Source organism: Dermacentor albipictus, chromosome 1, assembly GCF_038994185.2.
Source record: "Dermacentor albipictus isolate Rhodes 1998 colony chromosome 1, USDA_Dalb.pri_finalv2, whole genome shotgun sequence".
Taxonomy (NCBI): domain Eukaryota; kingdom Metazoa; phylum Arthropoda; class Arachnida; order Ixodida; family Ixodidae; genus Dermacentor; species Dermacentor albipictus.
The window spans coordinates 348947354-348974680 of record NC_091821.1 but is presented as its reverse complement, the minus strand read 5'-3'; the positions used below and the strand labels follow the sequence as shown (position 1 = coordinate 348974680).

General features: G+C 41.5%; 1 protein-coding gene across 2 annotated transcripts in view; it reads left to right on the top strand.

Annotated features, from left to right (window-relative positions):
* Positions 1-27327, top strand: part of ssp3 (short spindle 3) — a 249820-nt gene that overhangs the window by 920 nt on the left and 221573 nt on the right. For both annotated transcript variants that reach the window (XM_065424845.1, XM_065424929.2), the window contains exons 2-6: positions 297-530; positions 13773-13873; positions 14672-14955; positions 23013-23294; positions 26389-26796. In XM_065424845.1, coding sequence (XP_065280917.1) covers positions 303-530; positions 13773-13873; positions 14672-14955; positions 23013-23294; positions 26389-26796 — 1303 coding nt within the window. In that variant the 5' untranslated portion in view covers positions 297-302. The remainder of the gene's footprint in view (positions 1-296; positions 531-13772; positions 13874-14671; positions 14956-23012; positions 23295-26388; positions 26797-27327) is intronic.

Below are 27327 nucleotides of genomic sequence, written 5' to 3'. Positions count from 1 at the left end.
CTATAGCAATTCCCGTACGTAATATGGGAACACTCATTTCGTGATTTTTGGATGATTGCGCTTGAGGAAACCCGTCACACACCATTGATGCCACTGTGTTCTGCTGTAGATGCTGTATCTGTAAAAGTTAGCCCAACATCAGTCTGGGAAATCGTGGATTTCTTTCTGGAAATCTACAATTATGCTAAAGGCAATCCCACCATGCACGACTGATACCACTGTATTCTCTCGTCGGTGCTTTTTCTGTAAACATTATTCTAACATCAGTCTGGCAATACATGTGACTTTCTTTCTAGAAATCTATGACTTCTCCATCGGTGTTTAAGCCTCCGATTCCACAGACAATGGGGGCTTCGCCAAACTCGGTGCGTGGAAGCTCGAAACTGCGAGCTCGTTCTTCATCAGCAGGACGGGGTCCTGATAAGGGTCTTCGTGCTCGTTACTGGGCGTACTTGTTCGAGAACCTGCAGAGAGCTGTAGATGAGATCTACCACACATGTGAGACAGATGAAAGCACTTTGGAATGCAAGGCAAGTAATGTGATGTGTTTTTTTGCTGCATTTATTCATGATTGTGAAGTTTATGGAACTTACAGTTGAATTTCGTTTAGTGTGATTGGCTCCCAGTTGCTCTTGTAGCCTTGCAAGTTAACCAGGATGGTAGTTTTAATTGTGGACTTACGAATCAGTGCATGCGTAGATGTAGATCCTTGTGATCTACTGGCACATACCCAGTCTGGGGGATTATCCAAGTATCAGGGAGGTTACAGTAAATGTAAAATAAGTCAGAATTATATGACAGGTAAGCTATAATCAAAAGATAAAGATTGTAGAGACTGCATAATCTTATAAAACTGAAAATTCTACCTTGACCAAAAAGTAAGAACAATTCAAGTTCGATTTTAGTGAAAGAAAAAGCGGGTAAAAAATTTTGTATTCAGAGTTGAAATCTCATTGACCCTGAAAGAAAATCTTAGATGGCAGCATTAACCTTTCTGTCGCTATGCTCAAGTGTAGACGCACACAAAGCATATTTTGAACTGTTAAATCTAATCAAAGAAGGCGGATTGGTGCTACTAGGGTTTGTTTTAACGTGATAGCATTAAGGAACCCGTGTCGCAGAAAATCTGGTGTCAGCGTCAGATGTCGCATCAGCAAAAAGATTTTCGAACCACACATACCCAGGCCGTTCGTGTGACACAAGGAATTCACTGAACTAATTGAATTTCTCAAGCTAACTGTGGAAAAATTGTAAACTACGACTTACACGCAACTTACAAACATAACTCTCGGATTGTAATTTGAATATACAAGAAAACATGATTCTATTACATGAAAACTTAAACAAACTCCTTTTCCGGCATTTCGAAAATGCACAGACCAGAGATAGCATCCACCATTTGCGCACGCCGGCCCGTAAATATCTAAAAGTCCACGGAGCAGTGCACCCGCGTCCTTAAATGACTTCCAGAAGGCACTTGCCTCTGCTGAATCGTGGCTCCTGCAAGAGTCCGCGTTTTGACCAGAAAGCCTGCCTTCGTGCGTAGCGTTCGCCACGAGCATTTGCCAGTAAACATTACGGTTACATACGCTGCAGTTGCTGGGAAGCGTGAGAAGCAGTCAGGGATCTTTGAATGCTATCACGTTCTACTCTTAAAAGCGAAGCTTAAGCCTCCTCCAAATTTTCTTATGCTAATAAATAGTTGACAAGAAATAAAAATGTTCTATCGTTTCATCTTCCCTGCACACATGACAATTGGGTCCTTCCTGATTGCCTCCTCCTTGTTTCTGCAACTTCACTGATCACTTGGTTGTACTGCCTTTGTACTGTGTGTCTGTTATGCTTTTAGTTGAACAAGGCCCGTGAAAACTGAGTGTGGTCGTTTATGTAGGAACTGTACTCTTCATTTCACATGGACTGTGGGGGAAGGATATTATTTGTTAGTAATTTTTGACAGCTGATTGGGTTGCCTATTGCCAATGGGTTTGAGAGTTGTTGCCCTAGTAGATATTTTTGCTCAAGTGTGACATTTTCCATCCTTTTGTTGATTTACAGTTATTGTTGCTTAATAGTAACAGACAGCGTCTGGATATCTGTCATTGCTAGAATGGACACAATAATAAGCAATCTGTAGGCACCATGCCTGTTCATCCTGCAGGTAATGTAGACATGGTATTTTGCTGCAAACAGCATTTACGAGTGAGAAAATGGGCTGATCATGTTTCTTTAGCACACTTGGCTCAAACACAGAAGAATATATTTAAAAAAGAATTTAGGACTATTTGACATCTGAGAAAGCAAGGTAGGTTACCACAGAAGCTGCAAGCTCCGTTGAATTCTTTGCTGTCAATGCAGCCATTGCTCCTGACGGAGGCATGCAGAGTGTAGCACACGTTGCTGAAACATTAAGTGAAGTTTAACAATGGGAAGATTATGCATGTGTTGTGCATTAGGGTATGATCCCTAGAATATTGGCTGGTCTTCGATCCGCACGCTGCGCCGTATGGAGCAGGTGGGACGCTACCAGAATGAAAGCGCAGAGGGTGCTGTGAGCAGTCCTACTGCTATGCTTTTTGCTGTCTTGTGCGTGGCTGCCTGCATGTACCGCGGCGGCTTGGCACGGGTGGGTTTACAACCTCATCTGCATCTCCGTTTTTTTTTTCATGAAGTCTCTCAATAATGAAAGGACAGCAAAGAAAGAAAAGCTACAACATTTGAAAATGAGAAGATGCAAATTATTGTATTTCGTCGTTTGCGTCACATCGGGGATGCACATTCAGTGGCCTTGTAATTGTCTTTTTATTTTCTACAATTTTTTTCTTATTCACAAACATCAGATATTCATCATTTCATCAGATGTCGTGCGCTGTAATTTGTTTTCATCGTCGTCATCATCATCATTATACTTTAAGTCCACTGTAGGATGAAGGCCTTTCTCTGTGATCTCTAATTACCCCTGCCCCTGTATTGTGCCAACCGATTCCAACTTGCGCCTGCGAATTTCTTAATTTAGTCTCCCCTACCTAGTCTTCTGCCGTCCTCCACTGTGTTTTCCTTCTCTTGGCACCCATTACGTAACTCTAATGGTACACCGGTTACCTAACCTACGCATTACATCACCTACCCAGCTCCATTAATGTCAATTTTCCTTTAATGTCAATTAGAACATCGGCTATCCCTGTTTGCTCTCTGATCCACAGCGCTCTCTTCCTGCCTCTTAACGTTACGCCTATCATTCTTCGTTCCATCGCTCATTATGTGGTCCTTAACTCGTTTTCAAGCTTCTTTGTCAGTCTCCAAGTTTCTGCCCCATATGTTATCAATTTGGTTACACTGTCTTCTGTTTGTTTTGTCTGTGTGCTTGATTACATATGTGCTTGATTACTTGCATAGGATTATCGCGCAGTGGAATGTGCTTCCACAATTTTATCTGATGCTGAAACATATTCGGGTGCTGTTCTTGACCACGCGCAATGTCAACTTTACATGTCGCATCATTTCCTTGCATCACATGAGCAGCGCATGCTTCACAAATGATATGTTTTCTTGTATGTTTCGTTTACTTTTGCCATTTGCAATTTGACCTGTTATTATGTGTTGATTTTGTTCTCACTGTTTTTGCTCACCCTTAACTGGAAGTGTTTCCTTTTTATCTTGTATAGGCTTTGAACGAGCTTAGGTTTGATTTTTTTTACCCTCTACTATGCAAAATTCCACACCTGTACCTTATGTTGGTTATTAATGCGGAAGCATTATATGGCTCATGAGGCGGCAAATCTAGCATTGTCGGCATTGGTGTGACCTTGATGGTCCAAAAAGTTAAGGGAGCCAATTGAGGCAGTTAGCGACATCAATTGAGAAAAAGTTTATTAAGGCAGAGTCAGTTAAGGCACAATGAATTAAGGCAAAGTAAATTAAGGCAGGTTTAATTAAGCTAGAGTTCATTATGGCACTCGAACAGGACCATTGGTGGGAGTTGAACCTATGACCTTTGATGTTAAGGTGAAGTTAATTAAGGCACTGTTAATTATGATAGAGTTCATTACTGCACTTGAACACATGACATTTAGTGTTGATTAGGTGAAATTAATTAGGACATAATTAATTAATGCACTAGATTGCACATCTTTAGTTGGGAGGTCGAACCCACGACCTCTGGTGATAATTAATGATAATAATAATTTTATTTCTGCCTCAAAAAATACAGACAGGGGAGCTGCAAAATAAGCTGTCTTAGACAGCAGCGACAGGCAATCTCGTCGCAGACATGATGGCTTCAGGTTAACATTATAACAATATAGCAAGAACATAAGAAGACCAAACAAAATCTTATCTGCACTTACATGTGCACAAACCATATTACTTTGTTAGAAGCGTGATTACACTTATTTAAGGCAATCGTCAAATAACATGCATAAAATAACAGCATGAGTGACAAAGAATAATGGACACAATAAAAATAGAACAAAGAAAGCATCCTATATTAAGCTTAACTATACGTAAAGATTACTCAGTGGTACATTCCTTTCAGTTTCAGTTTATTGATGCGTTTGAAATGTTTTACAGAAGTAACTCTAGGAGGTCCCATAGTCAGACTATGACTACAAGACTACATATGAATTGCATATGGATCGTATATCTCGTTGGGTATAGGTAAACAAGTTGATGTTAGCAGATTCGTGCGCGTTGAGATGGGAAGGAAGTGTGTGTTGGAGGTGCTCTTTCCCCGTATTGATGCATGCTCCTGGCACTAACCAGTTTTTGGGGTGTCTGAAAGGGTAACTCTCTTTATTTTCTCATAAGTTTGCTAGATGCTGAATGTAACTTATATTATTTCTTGTTTCTATTTTAAAACGAATGCTGAGCCTATACTGATACAAATCAAAGATTTTGATTTTACCAGTTTCAAGAAAAAAAGCGTTTGGTGGTTGTTCCACAATTTACATTTAAAGACATTGCGAAGAGACTTTTTTTTGCAAAATATAAATTTTTTTCGTAGACGGGACGGTGTTGCAGTGCCCCCTACCAGCTCACAATAGTTAATGTGAGAATAAAATAATTATTTGTAAAGAAGCAGTTTAATTGGCTTAGGAAGAATGTATCTAATGCAGCCAATTGTGCCAGTTATTCTAGCTAATTGCTTGACAACTTGGTCCACATGTGCTGTCCATTACATAGTTGAAGAAAATACTACACTGAGACATTTAAAATGATCAACTATTTCTATTTGTCTGGAGTTAAATATGATACTTTGTGTAGAGAAACCGGTTTATTTTTCGGCCTGAAGATTACCGCTTTTGCCTTTCTCTCATTAACATGCATATGATTAGAGTGGGACCATTTTTCCAGCGAGATCATCGTGTTGCACGATTGTATCAGTTCGTGAATGTCATTTCCGGAGAAAAAATATGTTTGTATCGTCTGCATATATTATGAATGTGGCATTTGGGTTAATGTTTAATGAAGAAGATAAGAAGAAGATAAGATAAGAAGAAACCTAATGTTGTGTTAAAGTTCGTCTCAAGAACTGCTCGTGAAAAGTTGCTGTCAGCTGCTCGGAAGAAAACTCTCAAAGCAGATAGACTGGGATTTGACACAAGTGACCTCGTGTACATAAATGAGCATTTGTGTGTCGAGAACAAGATGCTGCTGGGTAAAGCTCGAAAGCTCAAAAAGGAGAAAAATTGGAAATACGTGTGGGTATCGCAAGGAAAGATTTTAATGCGCAAAAGTGAGAATTCTTCAATCCTGCATGTTACCTGTGAGGATGACCTGGCGAAGGTCGCTTAAGCGTTTTTCTTATCAGCCCATGGACCACCAATACAGAATGTTACTTGACAAGTATAACAACTGGAAACATATGAATATGACTTCTCTTGTTTGTGTACTTCGGTATCAATACTTTGACACTTTGCAATTTAAAACAGCTATTTACTGCTTCGTCATCTTAACCATTGTTTCTGCCAGCGATGCTAGACTAACCAATAATGAGGTTTGTAAATACCTGTGTGATGACTGTACTAAAATAGTCTGTAGTGCCTCCTTCCTCGATGTAGATTTCAAATTCACTAACTCTTATGCCGTGCCCTGTAAAGTGTACAACTTGTGCACAGACGCGGTGAAAAAGATTGTCTCTGTTACATGCTATAAGTATGCCCATTGCAGTTTACATTGGCATTTCTTTTTCAAAGCTTCGTTCTTTAAACTCTTTTAGCTTCTTTGTGTGGCCATCGTTAATAGACTGCAACATACCGCTTCTCCGAGATCATGGCTTCAGTGAACGCTTCAAGTTATGATCTCTTGACACCTTACGAGTTGAGCACACGTTATCAGACAAAAAGCGGTACCATTTCGTTTCTGCATCTGAATGCTCGATCAGCGCGAAACAAAAGCGATGATATATGTGCCCTTCTTTCCAGCTTTAGCTTTACGTTTGACGTTGTCATGATCTCTGAGACATGGTACGAAAGCCACTCTGCTGTCCTTAATCTGCCTGAATACTCCACATTTTTCCTTAACCGGAGCTCTAAGAGAGGTGGGGGGGTTGCGATACTGTCGAAAAAGTTTTTAAAATGCGAATTACTTGACAATTTCTGTGTTGTAACCGACGACTACGAGGTACTTACCCTAAAATCTAATTCCTTGCTTTTTACTGTCACCTACCGCCCACCCAGGGGAAGCAGTAACACATTTCTTCATTTTTTGGACGAGTACTTCAGCTGGGTAAATGATAATAAATACACACTCATATTAGGTGGCGACTTGAACATAAACTTGCTTGAAAAGTCAACACTTCAACAAGAGTTCTATACTATACTAGAGACCAACGCATTTTTCAATATCATAAATCAACCAACACGCATTACGCCCGAAATATCAACGTTACTAGACACCTTCATTACTAATGCATGTGATGAATTGTCAATATCCGGTGCACTGGCAGCTGATCTTAGTGATCACTTACCAATTTATTTAATTACAAATCACACAGTTCCCCCTAACAAACCTACAAGGTTTGCTATGCGTGTTCAAGACATAAACCAGACTACTTTACAAACGTTCTATGATAAACTGTCGCAAGTAAACTGGAGCAACGTCTATGAGGAAACCAATGTTGATGAAGCTTATGGTACTTTTATTTCCACCTACAAGCAGCTGTATTGTGAGACTTTTCCATACAAAACAAGAGTGCGAGCTTTGAAGGCGCGTAAGCCGTGGATAACCAAGGAATGCCTAAAGGCAGTACGAAATAAAAACATACTTTTTAAGCGCTTTCTAAAAACAAAAGATATTGACGATTTGAAGAAGTTTAAGGCTGCGAGAAATAAAGCTAACAGTATTAATCGGCAACCCAAAAGGAACTATATGAGTAACCAATTTAACGACGAAGTAATAAAGCACTCCGATATTGTTTGGGGGAGGCTCAATAATTTGCTCAACTTAAAAAAGAAGACTGTAGTAGATGAAATAGTCACACATGGCCCTCACTTATCCGGTTCTCAACTAGCAGGTGCTTTCAATGATTTCTTCGTGTCCATCGCAGACGGCACGCAGCCCAACCTAAGCAGCAACCTAAGCAGCATGAGTCAAAAGGTTAGCGAAACCGCGTTTTTAACCCCTGTTACAACTAACGAAGTTCTGTCGGTCCTACAATCGCTGAAAAACAGTAAAAGTAAAGATATTGACGACCTCCAAATATTGCCAGCGAAGTACACATCGCACATACTTGCACCGATATTAGAATACATAATAAACTTGGCATTTTCCTCAGGAACATTCCCGAAAAAGCTTCAGGTAGCCAAGGTTACCATAATTTTTAAAGGAGGAGACGAAAATAATTTCTCCAACTACCGACCTATATCGATCTTACCAGTTTTTTCGAAATGTTTTGAAAAGCTTTTATTAGTGCGCATTACAAGCTTTATTAACAAGCACAAAGTCATATCAGCTTCCCAGTTTGGTTTGGTCGCAGGAAAATCAACAGAAACAGCATTATTAACCATGAAGGAAATTATATTAGAGTCATTTGAAAGAAAAGAACTAACTCTCAGGGTTTTCGTGGATTTTTCCAAAGCATTCGACTCCATAAATCACAACCTATTATTCCTTAAACTTGAACACTATGGATTTCGCGGCACATTCCTTCAGCTTTTAATAACATATTTAGAGCACCGCCAGCAACGGGTTGTAATTAACAATTCTTCATCGCACTTTAGATCCATTCATTCTGGGGTGCCGCAAGGCAGTATTCTCGGACCTACACTCTTTAACATCTATATCAACGACATTGTGAATATTGACAACAGCGCTAAATGTATAATGTATGCAGATGATGTCAGCATATTTTTTAGGGCTAAAACACTTAATAACTTGACATTAAACGCTAATGAAACTCTGCGCAAATTGGTCGAATGGAGTACTAAATCTTTATTGAAAATTAACGCTACCAAAACCAAAGCTGTACTTTTTAGACCTAAGAACAAACCACTAGAACACTTACCTACACTAACGCTTGGTTTTCAAAGCATTGAAATAGCGGAGTCAGTAAAGTGTCTGGGTGTGACACTGCAGTGCAATCTTTCATGGGACATACACATCGACAATCTGGTTAAAAAACTTGCAAAATTCACAGGCATGTTATACAGAGTCCGCTCTCTACTACCTCTGAGTGTTAGACTTTTACTTTATAATGCACTATTTTTATCTAACCTTTCATATTGTCATCTGGTGTGGGGTACAACAACATGGTCAAATACATATAGGTTACAGAAAATACAAAAAAAGGTCATTCGTATCATTGCGAATGCCCCGTTTACTGCTCACACTCAACCTCTTTTCGCATCATTAAAAGTAACACCAATTATTGACCTATATAATTTATTGCTAAGTAAACGATATGAAAGAAAACGGAAAAATCATGACACATTCTTTGATGACACAGCTAACTTACGGCCCAAAGCTAATTACTACACAACACGTAACAACGACGTCTGGCATGTGCCATCCTTTCGTACTAATTACGGTCGTCAAATGCTCCAACATATAATACCAACTCTTCTTAATCGGCGCAATGAGCACTGAAAACCTTACGATACGGGTGTTTTTTACTACGCACCTCCTTCCTCTTTTTTTCTTCTCTTATTGTTATTCTTCATTTTGCATTCTTAGTGTTCCTGAGCGTATCGTGTTAATTCTGCCGCCTTCATTTATTAATTTGTTATTTCAAGAAGATGTTCACTAATATTTATTGAATATGATGTTTACCTATGCACTGTAGTCTTTTTTTATTACTATTGTTCTGTCCATGTTCTGTTGCTGCCGGTTTTTATGTACGGGGGTGCGCCCCTCTGTCAAGCCAGTCATAGGCTTTTTGGGTGCACCCCTAACATCCCTGATGTTGAAATAAAGGTATTTGTATTTGTATTTGTATTTGTTTATAATGTCAGTAAGATAAATGTTGAAAAGTAGTGGTCCTAATATACTGCCTTGGGGGACACCAGAATAAACAGGTTTTATTTCTGAGTACGCATTATGTGTGTCAACCGTTTGTTTCCAAGTAAGTTTCCAAGTAAGTAGGACAAGTAAGATTTTATTAGTTTTGCAGCCTGTCCTCAGATTCCATAGTACCATAGTTTCTCTAGAAGTAATTCATGGTTTACAAGATCAAATGCTTTTGAGAAGTCAATGAACATTCCAATCACAAAAGCTCTGTTTTCAAATTGTGACAGAATATACTTTTTCTGTTCTACAAGCGTCAGCGCAGTAGATTTGTTTTTTCGGAATCCGAATTTACATGGTGTTAGCAAATTGTATTTATCTATAAATTTAGTAAATCTAGAGTGCGACATTTTCTCTAGTGCTTTGGAGAAGACGGGTAGTATGGACACAGGTCTATAATTGCCAAAATCATTTCTATCTCCCTTTTTAAGTAAAACAATTACTTTTGTAATCTGCATTTGTTCTGGAAATACCAATGTAGCTAAGCATAGGTTAAAAATATGTGTGATGGTTGGTGCTATGATATCTGCAACATATTTTACAGGCTTTATCTGAATGTCATCAATGGCTTGGTATCTGCTATTTTTTAGGCTGAGTATAACAGCTAGTATTTCATCCTTTCATCTTATTTCATCCAGCACATGCAAAGCATAAGTGAAGCACATGCGAAGCATGTGCTGCTGATGTGATTTAAGAAAATGATGTGACATGTAAAGTTGATATCGCGTGTGGTCAAGAAGAGTGAAGACGACTGAAAGAGCATAGGCATCGTGCGGTGGTTCCAGTGCATTCATCCGGTGCGGTGGTTGCATTCATCCATGTAGGGATAATTAACTGCCACTTGAATTTTATTGTTTCACTTTTAACCGCTGCGGCCTTGGCTGCCAAAGTGTAGCAGTATTGCATGAATAAATAAATTCAGTGCTCAACCTATTTCAGGCTGCGCAATAGCTTTGTGTTCTGAGTTGTATCGCCACTCCAGAGGCATGCTTCATGAATTTCAGCAAAAAAAAGTACATATTCGCGAATCTACATAGAAATGATTTGTTCCAGTGCTTCACGAATGCTGGGCTATTTATGTTGTAATCTGAGCACTGCATCACAAGAGGTTTAAAAAGCTGCCATACCTAACGTTCGTCTGTCCAAAACTAAAATATGCATCGTCCATTTGGCATTCCTCACAAGCATATCTGACTGTGCATTTGGAATCAATCGAGAACCGATCCGCTCGCTTCATCACCTCAAATTACTTGTCTTAAATCAGTGTTTCATCACTCAAGCAATCTTTTGGTCTGTCACCGCTCGCATCATGCCATGTCATATCTTGCCTTTGCCTGCTCCGCTCTTTCTTCTATCACCCGAAATCACACCACGTGCTCAGCCATACCAAAGCAATAGCGTGTGTACACGGCCACACTGCACATACAAACTCATATCTTTTTCCTAATGTAATAGTGTTGTGGAGTTCCCTCCCAGAACACATAGTGGCATACACTGAACACAAAGAATTCCGCAAAAAACTAAGAATGCACTACATAACCTCGGGCGACCACTGTTCCCTACACTAACACATCTTAATAAATATCTGCCTGCTCTGATTTTATTTTTTTCTACTGTTTACCTTTATATTTTCAATGTATTATCAATTCTATCTTTTACTTCACTGATTGTATTGCTGCAGTATTTTTTGCATTTTTGTTCAGATCATTGAAGTTCACATGTATTTATGTCCCCCCTTTTGTACTAACTTCGGGCCTTTAAGGAGAAATAAATAAAATGAAATGAACGCAGCTAAAACCTCTCATCACACCTGTAACAAATACTGCTATAATGCGGCGCAAGTATGTGGCGGTAGAAAATCACACACACAAAAAAAAAGGAATGGCTAAACTATGCCCAAAGCACATGCGCTTCGCCAAGACGCAGCCAGGCGGGTGAGCGCCGCACTGTAGCATGAGGACTGCTTGCAGTGCCATCACAACCATCATTCAGAAACAATCCTTGCTGCTGTCAGCGGACGCCAGACTAGTCAATATTCTAGGGACCGTAATTAAGGAGTCATGAAGTATTTATGAAGCCGATTAATACATCCGAGTGTTGATTGTATGACTGAGGGTAGCATATAAGCTGGCGTATATTGCCCCTAAAGCAACGTAAATCCAGGGAAATGACAAGTATGTGTCGACATGGCTCAAAAGATGTTGATTTCTTTGCAATGGAATGGTGGTACCATGAGTCTCTGCGCGGTGTCTTTCGCCATGTTTTGCCATAGCGCTAAGTGACTTTGTGAGCTGCCTGTGTGCAACTGTAAACTAGGCGTGCACCCCTTGACGTGGAGCACCGATATCAAGAACACTGCTGAAATAGTGCTAGAGTGTTGCTACATGCTTAACTTTCTGTGAAAGCAGCAAATTGTTTAGAAATGGCTACCCATTATGCCTGAAGTGGGCAGGCCTGATGTCAAGTGATGACATGATTTCTGTTGTATTTGTGACCTTGAGAAAAGTGTTTCTGTGGTAAAATATTTCTGCAGGCGTATCTTTCTTTGAACCAATGATTGCACACTTTCAAGCCAATTGTTTTAAATACGCCATTGCTGCTTTGTATAAGCGAACAGCTGTTGCTTGCAATGAGTGTTGAGAGAGAGAGAGAGGAGATTCTAGATGGGAAGGAAAGGTTGGGGTAAAGTGCAGCGCAGTAACTGTCTCTCAGCAGAGGACACCTCAACCGCGCTGCACAAGGGGAAGGGAATGAAAGTAGGGGGAGAGAAAGAGCACCAGAAACGGCACGCCGCGGAAATGTGAGGGAGCTAAAGGCGGTCGGCGAGGCCGACAGCCTCGGCGAATGTCAGGAGTGCACGTAGAAGTGTCCTGTGTCGTGAAGGGCAGCCCGAGGGGTGCAGGAGTTCAGTCACGGTGTCGCACGGCAGGCCGTGCCCACGGTAGACACGGGCAAGGGACGCACGCGCGAGCGAAAAGTTGGGACACTCACACAGCAGGTGCTGGAGTGTCTCGATCGCGCCGCAGTCGCCGCAAAGGGGAGAGGGGGCTCCACGCAGTCGATGCCACCGCTCGGCGGGCCACACAGAACCGGTCCGAAGGGCGAGGAGGAAGGCGCGCTCGCGCCTAGTGAATCCGGTCTGCGGGAGATGACGCGGTGGGCGCCCGGTTAATATAACAAACTCTAAAGGAAAAGCTTCCCATAGTGCCCATGCATTAAAATCGATAACTGCAAGGGTACCGCTATGTTGCTACTCTGTGCAGGGGCACATGAGCAGACAGCGAGATGTGCAATCAACGCAATCCCAAGTCTTCCTCGGTATGGCGGTGCCATCTGTGCTCAAATGCCTGCCCTATGTTAAAGGGAACTAGGAACTCCTTCCTTCCTTTCTTCCTTCCTTACTTACTATCATATCCTTTCATGCACCATAAATATTACATAAAAACTTTATAACCACCTAACCTTTCTCAAAATTATAAGGAGTGAACTTTACTTTAGTGAACATTATATTTTGATTATATTTGGCATTAGTACCAATATGAGAGGTAGCAACATGGTGATGTCTTTTCAGTTGCCACTTTTCGCCGAGCTTTCCCTCTAGAGTCAGTATAGTAACATTATAAAACACGGTGCCTGCAATCCAGGTGCTCATGCACTGTGGCATGCTCTTCCTTTGCTTCACAAGTGTTTGCATTGTGCTGGACAAGCTGTCTATGATACACTCAAACATTGTTATATCAATGTTGCATCCAACATAAAAATAGCCGTGGCATATCCAATATTCATTATAAGCATATGTGCATAGACATTCGTATTGGTGAGTATAGTTTGACACACTTGGTTATATTCACCGATTCGTCATTTCATGTCTTTTTCATGTTGAAATTGGATGGTGTTTGCCAATTTGTAAAGGAAATGGAGAAAAAAGATTTAATAAAATATCTGTATACAGGTGCACCAGGAGTGTAGAAGTGAGCACAATAAAGGCCACCTTACAAATGGATCAGTAACCAAGTCTTGCATGATGGTGCTGCTGCATGCAATCCACATGCTTCTTCAAATCTCATGGGAGCCTCTTAACATTGTTCCTGAATTTCCAGTATTTCTCCAGCGAACACGGAGTTTGTATTGAGTACGAGTTCCTAAGCACATTGGCAATTTGGGGACTCACAGCTCCTGTTGGCAATTCACAATCTTTGGGGGAATCCGAGAGTCACGGCAGTAGGAAAAAAAAAAGAATTGGCATATCTAAATGGTACCTTCTTTTGTTCTAGGAGGCTATATTGATCCTGGAGAACTATAGGAAAGAGTTTACTGCCTTGATTAATTGGATACAACTGAGTAAGCAACTTGAAAATACACCACCCCCAGACAGGTGACCTGTTCTCTTTATTGCTCACTTTGATTTGCCTATCTGATTGTTTATAAAATGCTTGCCTCATGAATGTTTTAGTGAGGTGTTTTGTTTGATGCTTAACAAGAATGTGTGCATTGACCCTGTTTTATCCAAAGAGTGTACCAATGGATAGTTTTTATTTTGGGAGGTGCAACCTGCTGTGGTAGCTTAGTGGCTATGGAGTTGTGTTACTAAACTCAAGTTGTGAGTTCAATCCTGGCTGCGGTGGCCGCATTTCCAAACATGCTCGTGTACGCAGGTTTGGGTGCTCATTAAAGACCTCCAGAGAGTCATAATTAAACTGGAGTCCCCCATTATGGCTTGCCTCATAATCATATTGTGGCTTTGGCATGTGAAGTCCCAGAATCTAACCTAATGCATTTTGGGGGATGCATTCTCAATGCTTTCGCTACTGATTGCAAAATTGAGGATTCGATTCCCAATATTGGGGGCACATCCTGATGGGGGCATAATGCAGAAGCACTCACACTGACCTTTGGGTGCATGTTAAAAATCTTCTGGTAGTCAAATCTCATTGGTAGTCATCTGCTATAGCATATCTCATAGCTTCTGTTTTGCTTTGGGAGATTAAATCTTATCAGTCAATTTATGGTCTGTGTTTGCCACTGTCGGGTGTTCTAAAACATTAAGCTCACATTTAAGACTTTGTACCATTTTATGGTAGTGGTGCTCATGTCAAGCTTAAAGAAAAAGTATGTTTATAAGTTTGCTAACTGTTAACTTTCACAGAATGTTTATTGAATTTTTAACTTTCAGACCAGCCTGTCTAGCCTGGGAAGTGCGCAAGTCCTCTCTGGGAAGAGGAGTAACTCCAAGGAGCTTTTGGGGGCTTCGTTCAGGCAACACTGGACAGCGCTCCCCATGCTTAGTTTCTGTTGCCATTCAGTGCGGCTCTAGTGACTCTGGCCAAGTGCATCCAGACGCAGTGGAAAAGCACCCAGTTCCAGTCACGGAAATGACGGCCAAGAGGGACATTCCCAACATAACTTGTGTTCCAGCTCCCAGGACTGCCATGGTGCCAACATGTGATGTTGTGCTTGGTAGGCTGAGTTCTTCATTGAAGCATTGTGGACTAGACGAGAGCTGAACAGAAGCATAGTGTGGCAACTATAAGTTAATATTGCAATGCAGGGTGCAGAAGTTCTGGAGGCACTTATGCCACCTCAGCGAATATGGGCCAGTATAATGTAAAGATCCCTTTCACTGGATTTCATTACTTTCTCATCATCAACTGCTCACGGGTCTGCCTTGGATGGCAGGTGGAGCAATGCTCGGTGCACTGCTGGAATGTGAAAAGGAAAAAAAAATAAGAACAGAATTGTTGCGTTCTCATAACCATGGTTAAACTAAACCAGCTCACATAGCTGTGGATTATTGAATTGTGAAACAATTCTTTTTTGTAAATATACCAGGTGTCTTTTTTTAATGTTAACAGGATTTTTTAAAATCCCCTGTGGCATATAACAGAAACATGCACATTTAGCTGGATTACTTGAAGGGGTGGACATTATGTAATGTACACTAGAAATTATAATTTAGAATCAACTATTTAACAAAATTTATCTAATCAAGTTGTTAACTAATTACTTTAGTGTATATGTTACAGTGTATGAATTAAAGCAGGGATTTCACAAGGCACGTCCACTTGGAATGAATTTCGAAACTTGTACCAGTTTTGAGATGGGCGCTGTTAAACTTGTGGTAAAAATGCATGTTCCATTTGTTCACAAGATGTCATTTTATGCATTGAAGCTCAAACTATGCTCGAACACCAATGCATTTCATCACAACCTTTGGGAGCATGTACCTCGAAACTGGTATGCTTCTCATAATTCATTCTGAGTGATTATGACTGTGGCTGTCACCGGCTACAATTCGTTAATTGCAATATGTTGTAGTTAGCTTAAAAATTGATTAGAGCAACTTAGTGAAATCGAATATTTATTTATATTTCATGTGCGAATGATGTCTGCCTCTGAGACTAATCTAGCTCAGGAAGTAGAATTGTACTACTAGATGCAACAGGGAATATTTAAGTGTTCTATTCGCAATAAAATAAAATGGGGTTTTATATATGTATGTAGAACTTGAGCAATGCTACAAGGTAAACAGAACAAGTATTTAATTTCAACAGTTTCAACCAGTGCACCGATCTTCATCAGGGTTTACAAGCAAATGGCAGTTCGGCACTGATAGGGAAGACAGCAGGTGGTGCCTGGTCATTCTCAGATACATCAAACCGAAAGGCACAGTTGTGACAGTGATTGATTTTTTCATGGTGGTGTGGCAGATTTACAGCTGCCTTATTGGCAATGATGCAGGGCAAAAGGAAGGCGGAGTCTTATGTATGTACGGCAAGGAGGACAGTAAAAAAAGAAAAAGTACCCACACACACAGGAGGACAGAGACATAAGTCGGAGAATGGAAGGGGGGCGGAGAGTAGCTGTAGCTAGGCTCCCGTTGACATGAGGCAAGGAGGGAGAAAACGGTGCAGCACCAGTGCACGTGTCATTGTTGTAGCGGGAGAGAGGGCAAGTTGAATAGTGCGGCGGGAGGCACAATAGAGAAGGGGCTCGGAAAGAAGACAGAAGAGCAGCAAGTTGTGGAAAGTAACACAGTGCCACAATGCACATATACAAGGCACGGCCCGTTCCGGCAACTTTGTGGTCCAACTGAGGTGCAGAAAAAAAAAATTTGTAACGAGAATATACACGCAGGGTTACAAAACAAGCACATCCCTGGGCTTAGTTTTAGGGAGCCGAGTTAAGGAGCTTTTGAATGTTTAACGGACAACTAACACCACACCAGCTCGTGCCGATTCTCAGAAGGTGCAATAAGTCACTCAGAATAACTACTTGAGCAGCAGGGCGGAGGAAACTGGATTTATTAATTTTCTGCTCGCCCCATTGAGGCGCAACATGGCGGGAGCAGCGAGCAGGGGCCAGCATCTCAATTTTCGAGTAGAGAACATGTAGTCGCACTCCTCATGCACTCTCACTGCATATCCCGGAGGCACGTCAGCCGCTGCGGACTTTCGTGAATTCCTTTAGCGCACGTTCCAAATTTATGGATGAAAAAAAGATTCTCTCTGCTGGCATGCACGGGTGTGTTGGAAACCAGACTGCAAGAGCACGATGCTCACATGTTCAAAGGTGTGATCTGGCAGTGGAACGTTCGTGGAGAAGGGTAAATTCAGGAGACTTTTCACATGCACGCTGATTGTTGAACTGCAGGTGAAAAGGGGTCTCTGTTTGTCCGATATATTCCTGCTCACACACCTCACATCGAATTTTGTACACGACGTTACTAGAATCACAGTCAAGATTTTTGTTAATTGTATGTCGAAAGGACGAGTTCGATGCCTAAAATTCGTCTGTTGTTGTCATGTGATGACATACCTTGCAACGAGGTTTCCCACACGGTCGACAACCCTTGGGTGCGTTGGGCTTCTGTGTCCTCGCCCTGACTAAGAAATCACATAAATTTTAGTTTCTTCTATATACTGCATGAGATGGCCGCTTGAAGATAGTAGCGAGTCGGATGTTCTGTTTCATAATGTTAAAATGGTGCTTGAGAATGGCATTGACCGTGGAGCACCGGTAGCGTGTGTGAGGACCAAGTTTGGATCTGATTGGGTATTGGTATTGCTCACCCTTTCTCCCATTATATGTGCTCAATCTAAGCTGCGGCACGTTCAGTGGCATTGTCTACTATTTGTGGAGGATATTTTTGGCGTACAAGAGTGGTTTCAGTTCCTCCACGAGTCTCTCAAATTGTGCAGATTCGGAACAGATTCTTCTGTATCTGTAGGCCTGGGAGTAGGGGATGCTTGTTTTGCAGTGGTGGAGGTGGCTACTATAGAAATGCAGATATTGCTGATGGTCTGTCGGCTTTTTGTATAGTAAAAAACTCTTTAATTCACAATTCATTAATTTGAAATTTCGAATTATTCAAAGTAGCTGCCGCAGTGTGTCCAACATTACATTGAATGGAATATGTAACATATCCCGCTAATTCACACTGAAATCCGCACTGCCACCTATAATTCGAACTCCGCACCATTGTGGATGGGGAGAGTTGCCGCGCGGGCCGCACAGCTTTGCTTTTTCCATCTGCAGCCCTTTGTTTAGGCCTCACTGGATAGCGACACATTTGCGCCTGGCCAGCCATGGCCTACGCCTCTGTTGCAGGTTGCTCTGTCCTGTGAGGTTCTGTATAAAGCTCAAGGGCAATAAGATTCTTGTCGTGCATCGTATGATGTATGTGTGAGCGAAAGCATATGCGAGGTTGAGCTGGCGAATGCAGCTCAAACTCGCGTGCCTGAGTGAGGAAGGCGGGTTGAATGTGTGCCCTCTTCTGTCACGCACGAGGCATGGGGTGAAGTGGAGAGAGGGACGTTTTTCTTTGGCGGCTGCTGCTTACGACGTGGCCATGCGGGGGTCGTATCTTGAAAGCGATCTGCCACGTGGCCAAAGTGCGTGCCTGCGTGGGCATATGCGTGGGCCTTATCTTCAAAGCAATCTGCTATGTTTGCAGAGTGCACGTAGCGCCGATAGCTTTGTATGCGATGTGCTTTCCACATTTCGTTCGCATTGAAGCGAGAGCTGTACGAAGGTCAGTTCACTCGCTGCTACTGCCACGATTCCTTGCTCCAGTGTTTTCACAGGCAGTTTCCACTGTCATCAAGCAGGATGTGTTCGTGCTTACTTGTGCGCATGACACCGTACTTGTTAAATGTTCACAAGTTTATACGGCCGATAAAGCTAGTATCCTTACTTTATATAGCTATCTACTAATTTGCTATCGCAATGGATGCTTCGCTTTTCGGGGGAAACTGCATAATTATTTTTTTCTCCGCGCCAGTCGACATGACAAACGCGCGGATGGAGCAAGAGGCATCTCGACGTCGGGCACGTCAGATCACATTGGCCGCGTTCAACTACGTTGCCTGCGCCAGTGCTGCGAAGTATAGACATTGTTGTTCACACCAATGTGACATAGCATGTGTGAGTGTGTGTGCTCACGCCATAACAAACTACATATGCGCCTCAACCGAACAATCTTTTTCTCTGACTTTCATTAGTTCGAATTTTATACAGTTAGAATTTTCGTAGCATCCCCTCGGAATTTGAATTAACGAGCTTTTACTGTATAGGGACGTAGTAATGCTACCGCCACTCAGTGACGCAGTGACGTTGAGGAAGTGAGTACTGTCTTGGGAGAAGTTGTGCATAGAGGCATGTTGACGATTGCAGAGAATTTAAATTGCAAATGAAGTGCAAGAGACTTTGTTCACTGTCAGCCCACGCAAAGGAAATGTCATCCAGGAATCGCTTGTAAAATATTGGTTTCATGGCTGAATTTGCGAGGAAGGTAATTTCTAATGATGCCATAAAGATATTTTCTTAATTTGGCGCCATCTTCGTTCCCATGGTGGTCCTGCTGATTTTCAGATAATGTATGTTCTCGAACTTGAAGAGATTATATTTCAGTCCCAAACTCGGAAGATTCTCAAGTGTATCTTTCTGTAATTGGCTAGGTTGACTGGAGCCAGCGTAGGCTGTAACTGTGAAAGCTATGACCTTGGCGTGGGGTATGTTGGTGTACAAAGACGCGACATCCATAGTGACCAAGTAGCCCCCCGCCAGTATGGCCAGGTTTGATACCTCCCGAAGGAAGTGATTTGTGTCTTTAATGTACGAGGGGAATGAGGATGGAATGTAATTTGGAAAAAATGGAATGAATGTCAATTGGTAGAATGAAACCCCCATTTTATTTTATTGTGAACAGAACATTTAAAAATTCTCTGTTGCATGTAGTACAAGTCTACTTCCTAAGCTATATTAGTCTCATTATACATACATACATACATACATACATACATACATACATACATACATACATACATACATACATACATACATACATACATACATACATACATACATACATACATAAATACATACATACACACACACACATACATACATACATACATACATACATACATACATACATACATACATACATACATACATACATACATACATACATACACATGCACACACACACACACACACATGTATACATAATCTGGTAATATTAATGTACACTTTAGTAAATATATCAAGAGATCTTAGAAATGCCTACACCCGCAGCATAGTAATCTCATTCGTTCTTTCGTTTTTTTAAATGTTGCCACAATTTAAATGGAATTTTGAGTTCTGGAGCTGTGTGTTGACTTGAATAATTCTTCCTTGGCAATGTCAAAGAAGAATTCACATTTTCTTGCATACCACACACCTTCGCCACACACCTTTGCTACACCTGTCTTTGTGCTGCGCACCCCGCACAGAATGCCTTTGTTGCAGTTACACCTTCTCACTCCTCTCTTTCGTCTCCCTTCCACTCCTTCTCCGTCAGCAATGTTGGACTCTTGTTTCGAAGGGGTGGAAGAGAAACAGGAGAAAGGCACACATTGCAGTGAAACTTTGCTGCATTGGGTGCGGCACAAAGGTGGATGCAGTTGCTCACTTTCTTTTCTTTTTCTGGATTTCACATTTCCTTTTTCATTCAGCGGAGACACCCAGTTGTCAGCTGTAATCGTATAGCCAAGAATGGGGCATAGGAACATTGTAGCAAGCAGTGCCAGGGCTGCTCATTGTTACATTCGAGTATTCGAGTAAGTGGGCTTGACTTCTTTCTAATCGAAATAATTCAGTGCTTGTCCCCTCTGCTTTATCAGTTATAACAATGGAACTTTTTGGCACTTGAGTATTGTTATAAGGATTTGACTGTATAAAAGTTTACAGCCCCTGTGAGTGCACACGCATTTCGTTTTGTACATTGACTTCCAATGTAATTTTTTATTTTGTATCTAGTGCAATAAAGCTATAGTTAAACCTCTGTGTAATGACCGTCAATACAGAAAAGAGTAATGGCTGAGCACATATGCGACCTTCACGCCTTATGATAGTGGAGGTAATCTGTAGCATGTGCAAAGGTTTGGCAAGCCAAGATGGCTGATAACACCATCCCATTGCGGGTGATGCTATCAGCTGCAATGGCAGAGTGGATGCAAAAGTTGTGCAGTCTTCATTTCGTACCATCAATGTAAAGATATATAATCAACACAGCATGAAACCATATCGTTGGCCACTGAATACCAAATTCAACAAAATTATTTTTCCCTCATTGAAATTTTTCTTTATTTTTATTGTGCCATAATTCTGAAAGCTCTACCCCTTTCCTATACAAGAAAAATCTGTCAGCAACTGTACTTAATTGCTTAAAAAGTCCAATTTCACTTTAGCAATATTTCGATAATACAAAGTAAAATGCTGATTTCACCAACTTTGTTATATCTAAGTTTAGCTATAGTGTTCTGGAAATATTGTCTTAGTAAAAAATTGCTACATGATATGCCACTCTGCACCTTGAAAAAGATTTGACGGGGTGTTGAAAGTCCTTAAATATTGTTGAATTTTTGTCAACCCTGCTTTCTTATGACTGCCCCCCAAGTATGTTACAAATGCACAAACTGCTGCCTGTTATTGCTACAATGTGTTCAAGACAAGAGTCAGTACGTTACCATTGTTACCATGTATACCATGGTAACAATGGTTAAGCTTGTACAGCATTCCACATGTACTACTTACAGAGTAAAACAAACATAACAAATGTATTGTCTTGAGAGATGTAGCATTACATATTTGCCTTACGTGCTTGAAAAGCTGCTAGGCTACAGAAACGTTCAGTCAGAATAAGGTACTTGCGCCTGAATGTCTAGTGGACAAGTATAACAGCTTTTTTTTTAGTAATTACTTGTTTTAGAAGAGCAACCTTGCATTATACCTGGTATCCTGCTTTGAGCATAACATGACATTTATTTGTAAATTTTGCACTTTTAAATTTAGAATCTCAACCACTACCTGACGACTTTAGAGGAAAGCCAGCGTCTCCATGTCCTTGCATTACTATTGTATATATTACTACCATAATATAATTACACTTGTCATTTAATGGTATTGTGATTTATGCATTTTTATCACAATTTAAGCACAGTGGGATTTAAGCATTTCTTTTACTTCATGTCATGTACATGCAAATGCAGTACATGACTTGAAAATTTATGTTCCTCTCACACTGTATTGCTTAGCTTAACCCTCTTTGTGTCAAGGACAATTGTCACACTTCTAGACGTTTTCTTCAGTACATGCTAGTGACGAGGCTCACTCGTCCAAGAATTTCATTTTGTCTACTGAGTGCTGCTGACAAGTGGCGATTGTGTTATTTATTTTTGTGTGAATGGTGCACTACTAGGGGGCACCAGCTTCCCAGAAGGCTGGTCTTTTTGCAGGCTCCGTTGATGGAAATGAAGCAGATGTTTGGCTTTCCAGGGTTTTAAAAACGACAGTGTAATTTAGGTGGCTGCAGTGATGATGGCCACCTTTTTCAAAACTTTAATAGCATTTTTGGGACGATTATTCACCTCAAGTAAACAATTACACCTGGAAAGCTCTAGTGTGTTAAGAACTTCAATACAGGATTGTGAGGAAGGAGCATTGTAGCTTCTGGCGGCCTCCCTTGCGTGGATGAGGCTTGCCACCGCCGCCTTTGCGGTTTTCTTTCCTTGCAGCACCGAAAATGATGTGTCGCATAGAGGACAACAAAAGCATCTACGACTTTTATTACAAAAAATGCTAACTTTCTAAAGAATGTTTATGTTATCACTCCTATAAGCAATTCAAAAGCATGAAAAAATTGATAGATATCGACAACAAGAAACAGAAATGAACTGCTGATATTGCAATACCAAAGCTGTTTTCAATTAATCTTTTAAGAAATCTGGAAATTTGTGTGATTTTTTGAAAAATAATTTGGTTCGGAGAGGGTGAAAGCTTAGTTACCAGGTTAGTTCAGATTGGTCAGCTTTTGGTGCGCCATTCAATTTGTCGCGTGGACAACCTCATTGCCATTATCACGCATGTTGCTCGCTCAGGATGCACATGTAGTAACACACCTTCTCTTTCACTTTCTAGTTTTTTTACTTGTTGACAATGATTTTTGTTATGTTTCTTTATTTCCGCTCACCTAGAAACAGTTGAGAGTGCTGGCCCTGAACAGAACACATCTGATGACTCAAGTCTTAGATCCCAAGCCAAAGTGTCAGCATCATCTGATAGTTCTAAAAGCTCCACCAAGGAGCCTTCAAGGTCTTCTTCTGGTGTGATAGCAAACTCTGATGTGACCAGACCTTCAAGAATTTCACCAGCCACAACCCCAACTGGGCATGTGCCTCCAGGTGCCAGGCTGGCAGCTGCAAGAGCAACCAAGCTGACTCGTACAACTGTGGAAATGAAACCCAAAACTACAGCAGGTTCGCACTTTGTTGCTTCCGTAAGGAGGAAGTTTGGCATAAATCTACGTTACACCTTTACAGTGATACCGTATAAACTCATGTTAGGGCCGCACTTTCTTTTTCCACAATTTTGATGAGGTGCAGCCCTTATATGGAGCTGAATCATTTAGTCAAAATGGTGCCGGCACAGCTGATGACTGCTGCACATCCCAGATCCCTGGATGTACCATTGGATCAGAGGTCAACATGCAGCTCTCATCATATAGTAGCGACACGGAGAAGTACGTAGCACGTGAAAATTTGACGATACATGCATGCAGCATCGGGGCTCTGAACACAATTGCATCTCTGATGGAAAATTTTTTTCCCACTTTTTGGCTGCCAACTTGGGGGTATGGCCCTTTAACGAGTCTGTGCAGTAGCTATTATGGCCTCTTTCCTGGCTTGAAATATTGTAGTGTATTAGTATCAGCAGTAGTAATAATACTTGGGAGAAGAAACGGCTTTTTAGCACAGGGCAAGAGATGACACTAACGTCCTGTGCTAAAGCACTTGTCTTGTTCTGTGCTAAAGTGTTGTTTCTTCCTGTTTTTATCTTGTTTTCAGGTGTTCCTCCTCTAAATTGAAAAATGGATGCAGTCCAAATTTTTTCTCTAGAAGGTTTAGGACATTTATCTTTCTAAGACTGTGTGTGTGTTATGACAAGGGTTCAACCTTTATGTGGATATTAATGTCAGCAATGATATAGCCTGGTAGCCTGGTGTACGAGGGTTGATCCAGAAAAAAGGTTCCCATCAATTTTAGAAATGGACAACATTGTTTATTCTCTTGGAAATTTACATTATTGGAAAGGTGAAACTTTGCTCTATTTTTCTACATAATTGCCATCGTTTTCTACACATTTTTGTAAACGGTGCTCCAATTTCTGTATTCCAATGTCATAGAACTCTGCCGCCAACCAGTTGAAGAAGCGTTTCACCTCTTCCTTGACTTCATCGTCGCTCCGGAAGCATTGGCCACTCAAATGTTCCTTTAATTTGGGGAACAAGTGATAATCACTAGGGGCAAGGTCTGGGCTGTATGTGTGGGGTGACAGTCCACCCAAAGTTGGTCAAAAGTTCTTGGGTTTGACAGGAGACGCGAGGTCGGGCCTTGTCGTGTAGCAGTGTTACACCGGCTGCCAGTCGTCCTTGCCGGCGGTTCTGGATAGCTCGCCTGAGTTTTCTTAGTGTTGCACAATAACTATCTGAGTTTATTGTTGTCCTGTGTTCCATGAAATCGATCAGCAGTATCCCCGTACGATTCCAAAAAACACTCGCCATGACTTTGCCAGCAGAAGGAGTTTGTTTGAACTATTTTGCGACTGGTGACTCTGGGTGACGCCACTGTTTGGATTTTTGTTTAATTTCGGGAGTGAAAGGAAACACCCACATTTCATCTCTCGTAACAGCGGAGTCCAACAATTCTTCCTTATCTTCTTGACACTTCTGAAGAAACTGGCGAGCACAGCCAAGGCGTTTCTCCTTGTGGTCTAATGTCAATAGCCGCGGTACCCATCAAGCACAACACTTGTGATACCCCAATTTTTTAGTCAAAGCTCTTTCCACTGTACCATGAGAACTCCTAGGAATCTGAGCAACAAGTTCACGGATGGTGATCCTCCTGTTTCATAGCACTTCGTGTTGGACCATCTTGATAACCGCCTCCGAAACTGACGGTCTTCCACTCCGTTCGTTGTGGAATTCCTTCCTACCGGCATTAAACTCCCTGCACCACTTGCGGAGTGTTGAACGGACATAAACTTGTCGCCATACACCTCCGTCACCTGACGATAAATAACCACGGGCGGAGTCCCTCTGGCATGCAAAAAGCGAATTACGGAATGAATCTCGCACTTGGTGGGATCAACAATAGGAGCCTCCATATCGGACAGCTGCTGAGCCAAGAATGAGCGGCGCAGTGAAGCGCGGCCAGGGGGAATCAAGAGGAGGGAACAGCTGCACGCAGCAGTGTTGCCGGACTTTGCCTCGCACCTTCCCATGTGGCTGGAGCTCTTTGGGAACCTTATTTGTAGAGCAACCCTAGTACATCACCATTAACATTTTGTTGTGAAATTGTGCCATAACTGTTAGCTACCAAGAGAATGGTGGTGTCTGGTTCTGATGAGGTCTTGATCAACCAAAGCATCTTGGAAATGTGGTATTGTGTGGTCCTATTTGGTAGAAGTTAGGCAAAGGTGGCTGTAGTAAATTTAATCCCCATATTCTCAGACAATGCTTGACTCTAAGCTCTTACTTCACTCCACCAAGTGGAGTGTAGCACTGTTCTTTGCTGAAGATGCTATGCTTCTCAAAAATTGCTCTGGAGTATCAATGAGGTGTAGTGTCGATTGATGGCACTGCTATACACTATCAAGGTGAAGTGTTCAGGGTAGGAACATTCCATAATACGGGAACAAGCTGCAGGGAAACCAATTGAGTTGTGCGGAAAGCATCAAAGTGGTGTCGGATTTATAGAACAGAAAGTATTGAATGCTTGAGCGTAATTAATTTGCATAAAACTTTTTTTGTAAGAAATCCTGCTAGCTGTAGGGGGCATTGTGAATCTTTATTAAACCCTGCAAAGGGAACCCTGCACTTTGTGACCAATTGAGTAAGAAAGGTGCCAGGCTTCTCAAACTGAGGGAGATTTTTCATCTTATGGAAAGTTATCTCCCTCAGGAAGCTCTATGCATTTTCCTTGTACCACTTGGTTAGTTTCAGGAGGGTACCGATTTCCTCTTCCGCACTGAAGCTTCTATTCCAGCAGGTCAGTAGAATGTAGTAGTACAGTGCAATAAGCCTCCTCCACAATTTGGTTGTGAGCAGTGTTGCCATTTGGCAACGGTGCTGTAGCTCACTGCTGTTCCTTGGCTTGGCAATAATATTGTAACAATGTAGTGTTAATATTAAGCGAAAACGTTTGATGTATCCTATCCTTGTGTTTATCCTCAAAAACACTCCGTTTTTAACATTGGAGGCAGTATTTTGAAGGACGTAGAGATTTTTCTGTTGTTGTAACCTGAAACTCGGCAAACAAGTGAGCATGCAATTCTATTTTGTGTGTCATACAGAGCACAAGGCCATATCATACAGTTCTTCCCTGAAGAGTGGGCAGCAGTCGGCACATTCTGCAGCGACAAAGCCTCGTCACAGCATCGACAAAACCACAGAAGCCAGTGCGACAGCAAACAAGTCGGGTGCTGGTGTTCATCCACAGAGGATGAGCGTGCCAGGCCGTAGCTCGTCATCAGTGCTCTCTGCTGCACACGCACCAACTCCAACCTCTCACAAGCCTACTTCACTTTCTACCACAAATACACTGGTCAAGTCGGGGCAAGATGGAAAGAGTGGATCTACTTTGTCGCTGAGCAGTAGCTCCAGTGGGCGTAGCTGGGCAGACAAAGTGAAAGGACCAAGTGCATCTGAAGACCGCAGCCTGACAAAGAGCATATCCTTGGACCCAATTGCTGTGGAGCCTGGTAGGTGCTGTAGCTGCTGCAGAACTAGCAGAAACTTTAGAACATTCAATGGCTGCACTTCAGCGACAGATACACCCCCAACTGTGGGAAAAAGATTGTAAAATCGAAAATAGAGGCTTTAGAATTCGTCAGCAAGCAAACCTCTAACACTGAGAGCTCAGATTAACTGTAAGGAAAGCAACAAAGCTTCCACACTCAGAGAAAGCCATAGCTTTGGTCATGAATTAGGTGCATTTTGTGCTTGCTGGTGCTGGTCCACCTTGGCTTACACAAATCCATATGCAGTAGGTTGATATTGCCAAGTTACCTTTTGAAAATAAATCTTGAAAATAATTTTATATACTAAATATCTACACCATATAATTTTGCTTGAAATCTCGTGAATTGAAGCACTGTATAGGTGTCTATATATTGATAGAGTAAAGTGATGGCTGTTAACAGTTGATATATTTACAAAAGTGAATACTAGTAGTGTGTGTAATACCAAGACTAAGAGCATAGAAATTTACTTCAAATATTTCATTTTTGCAA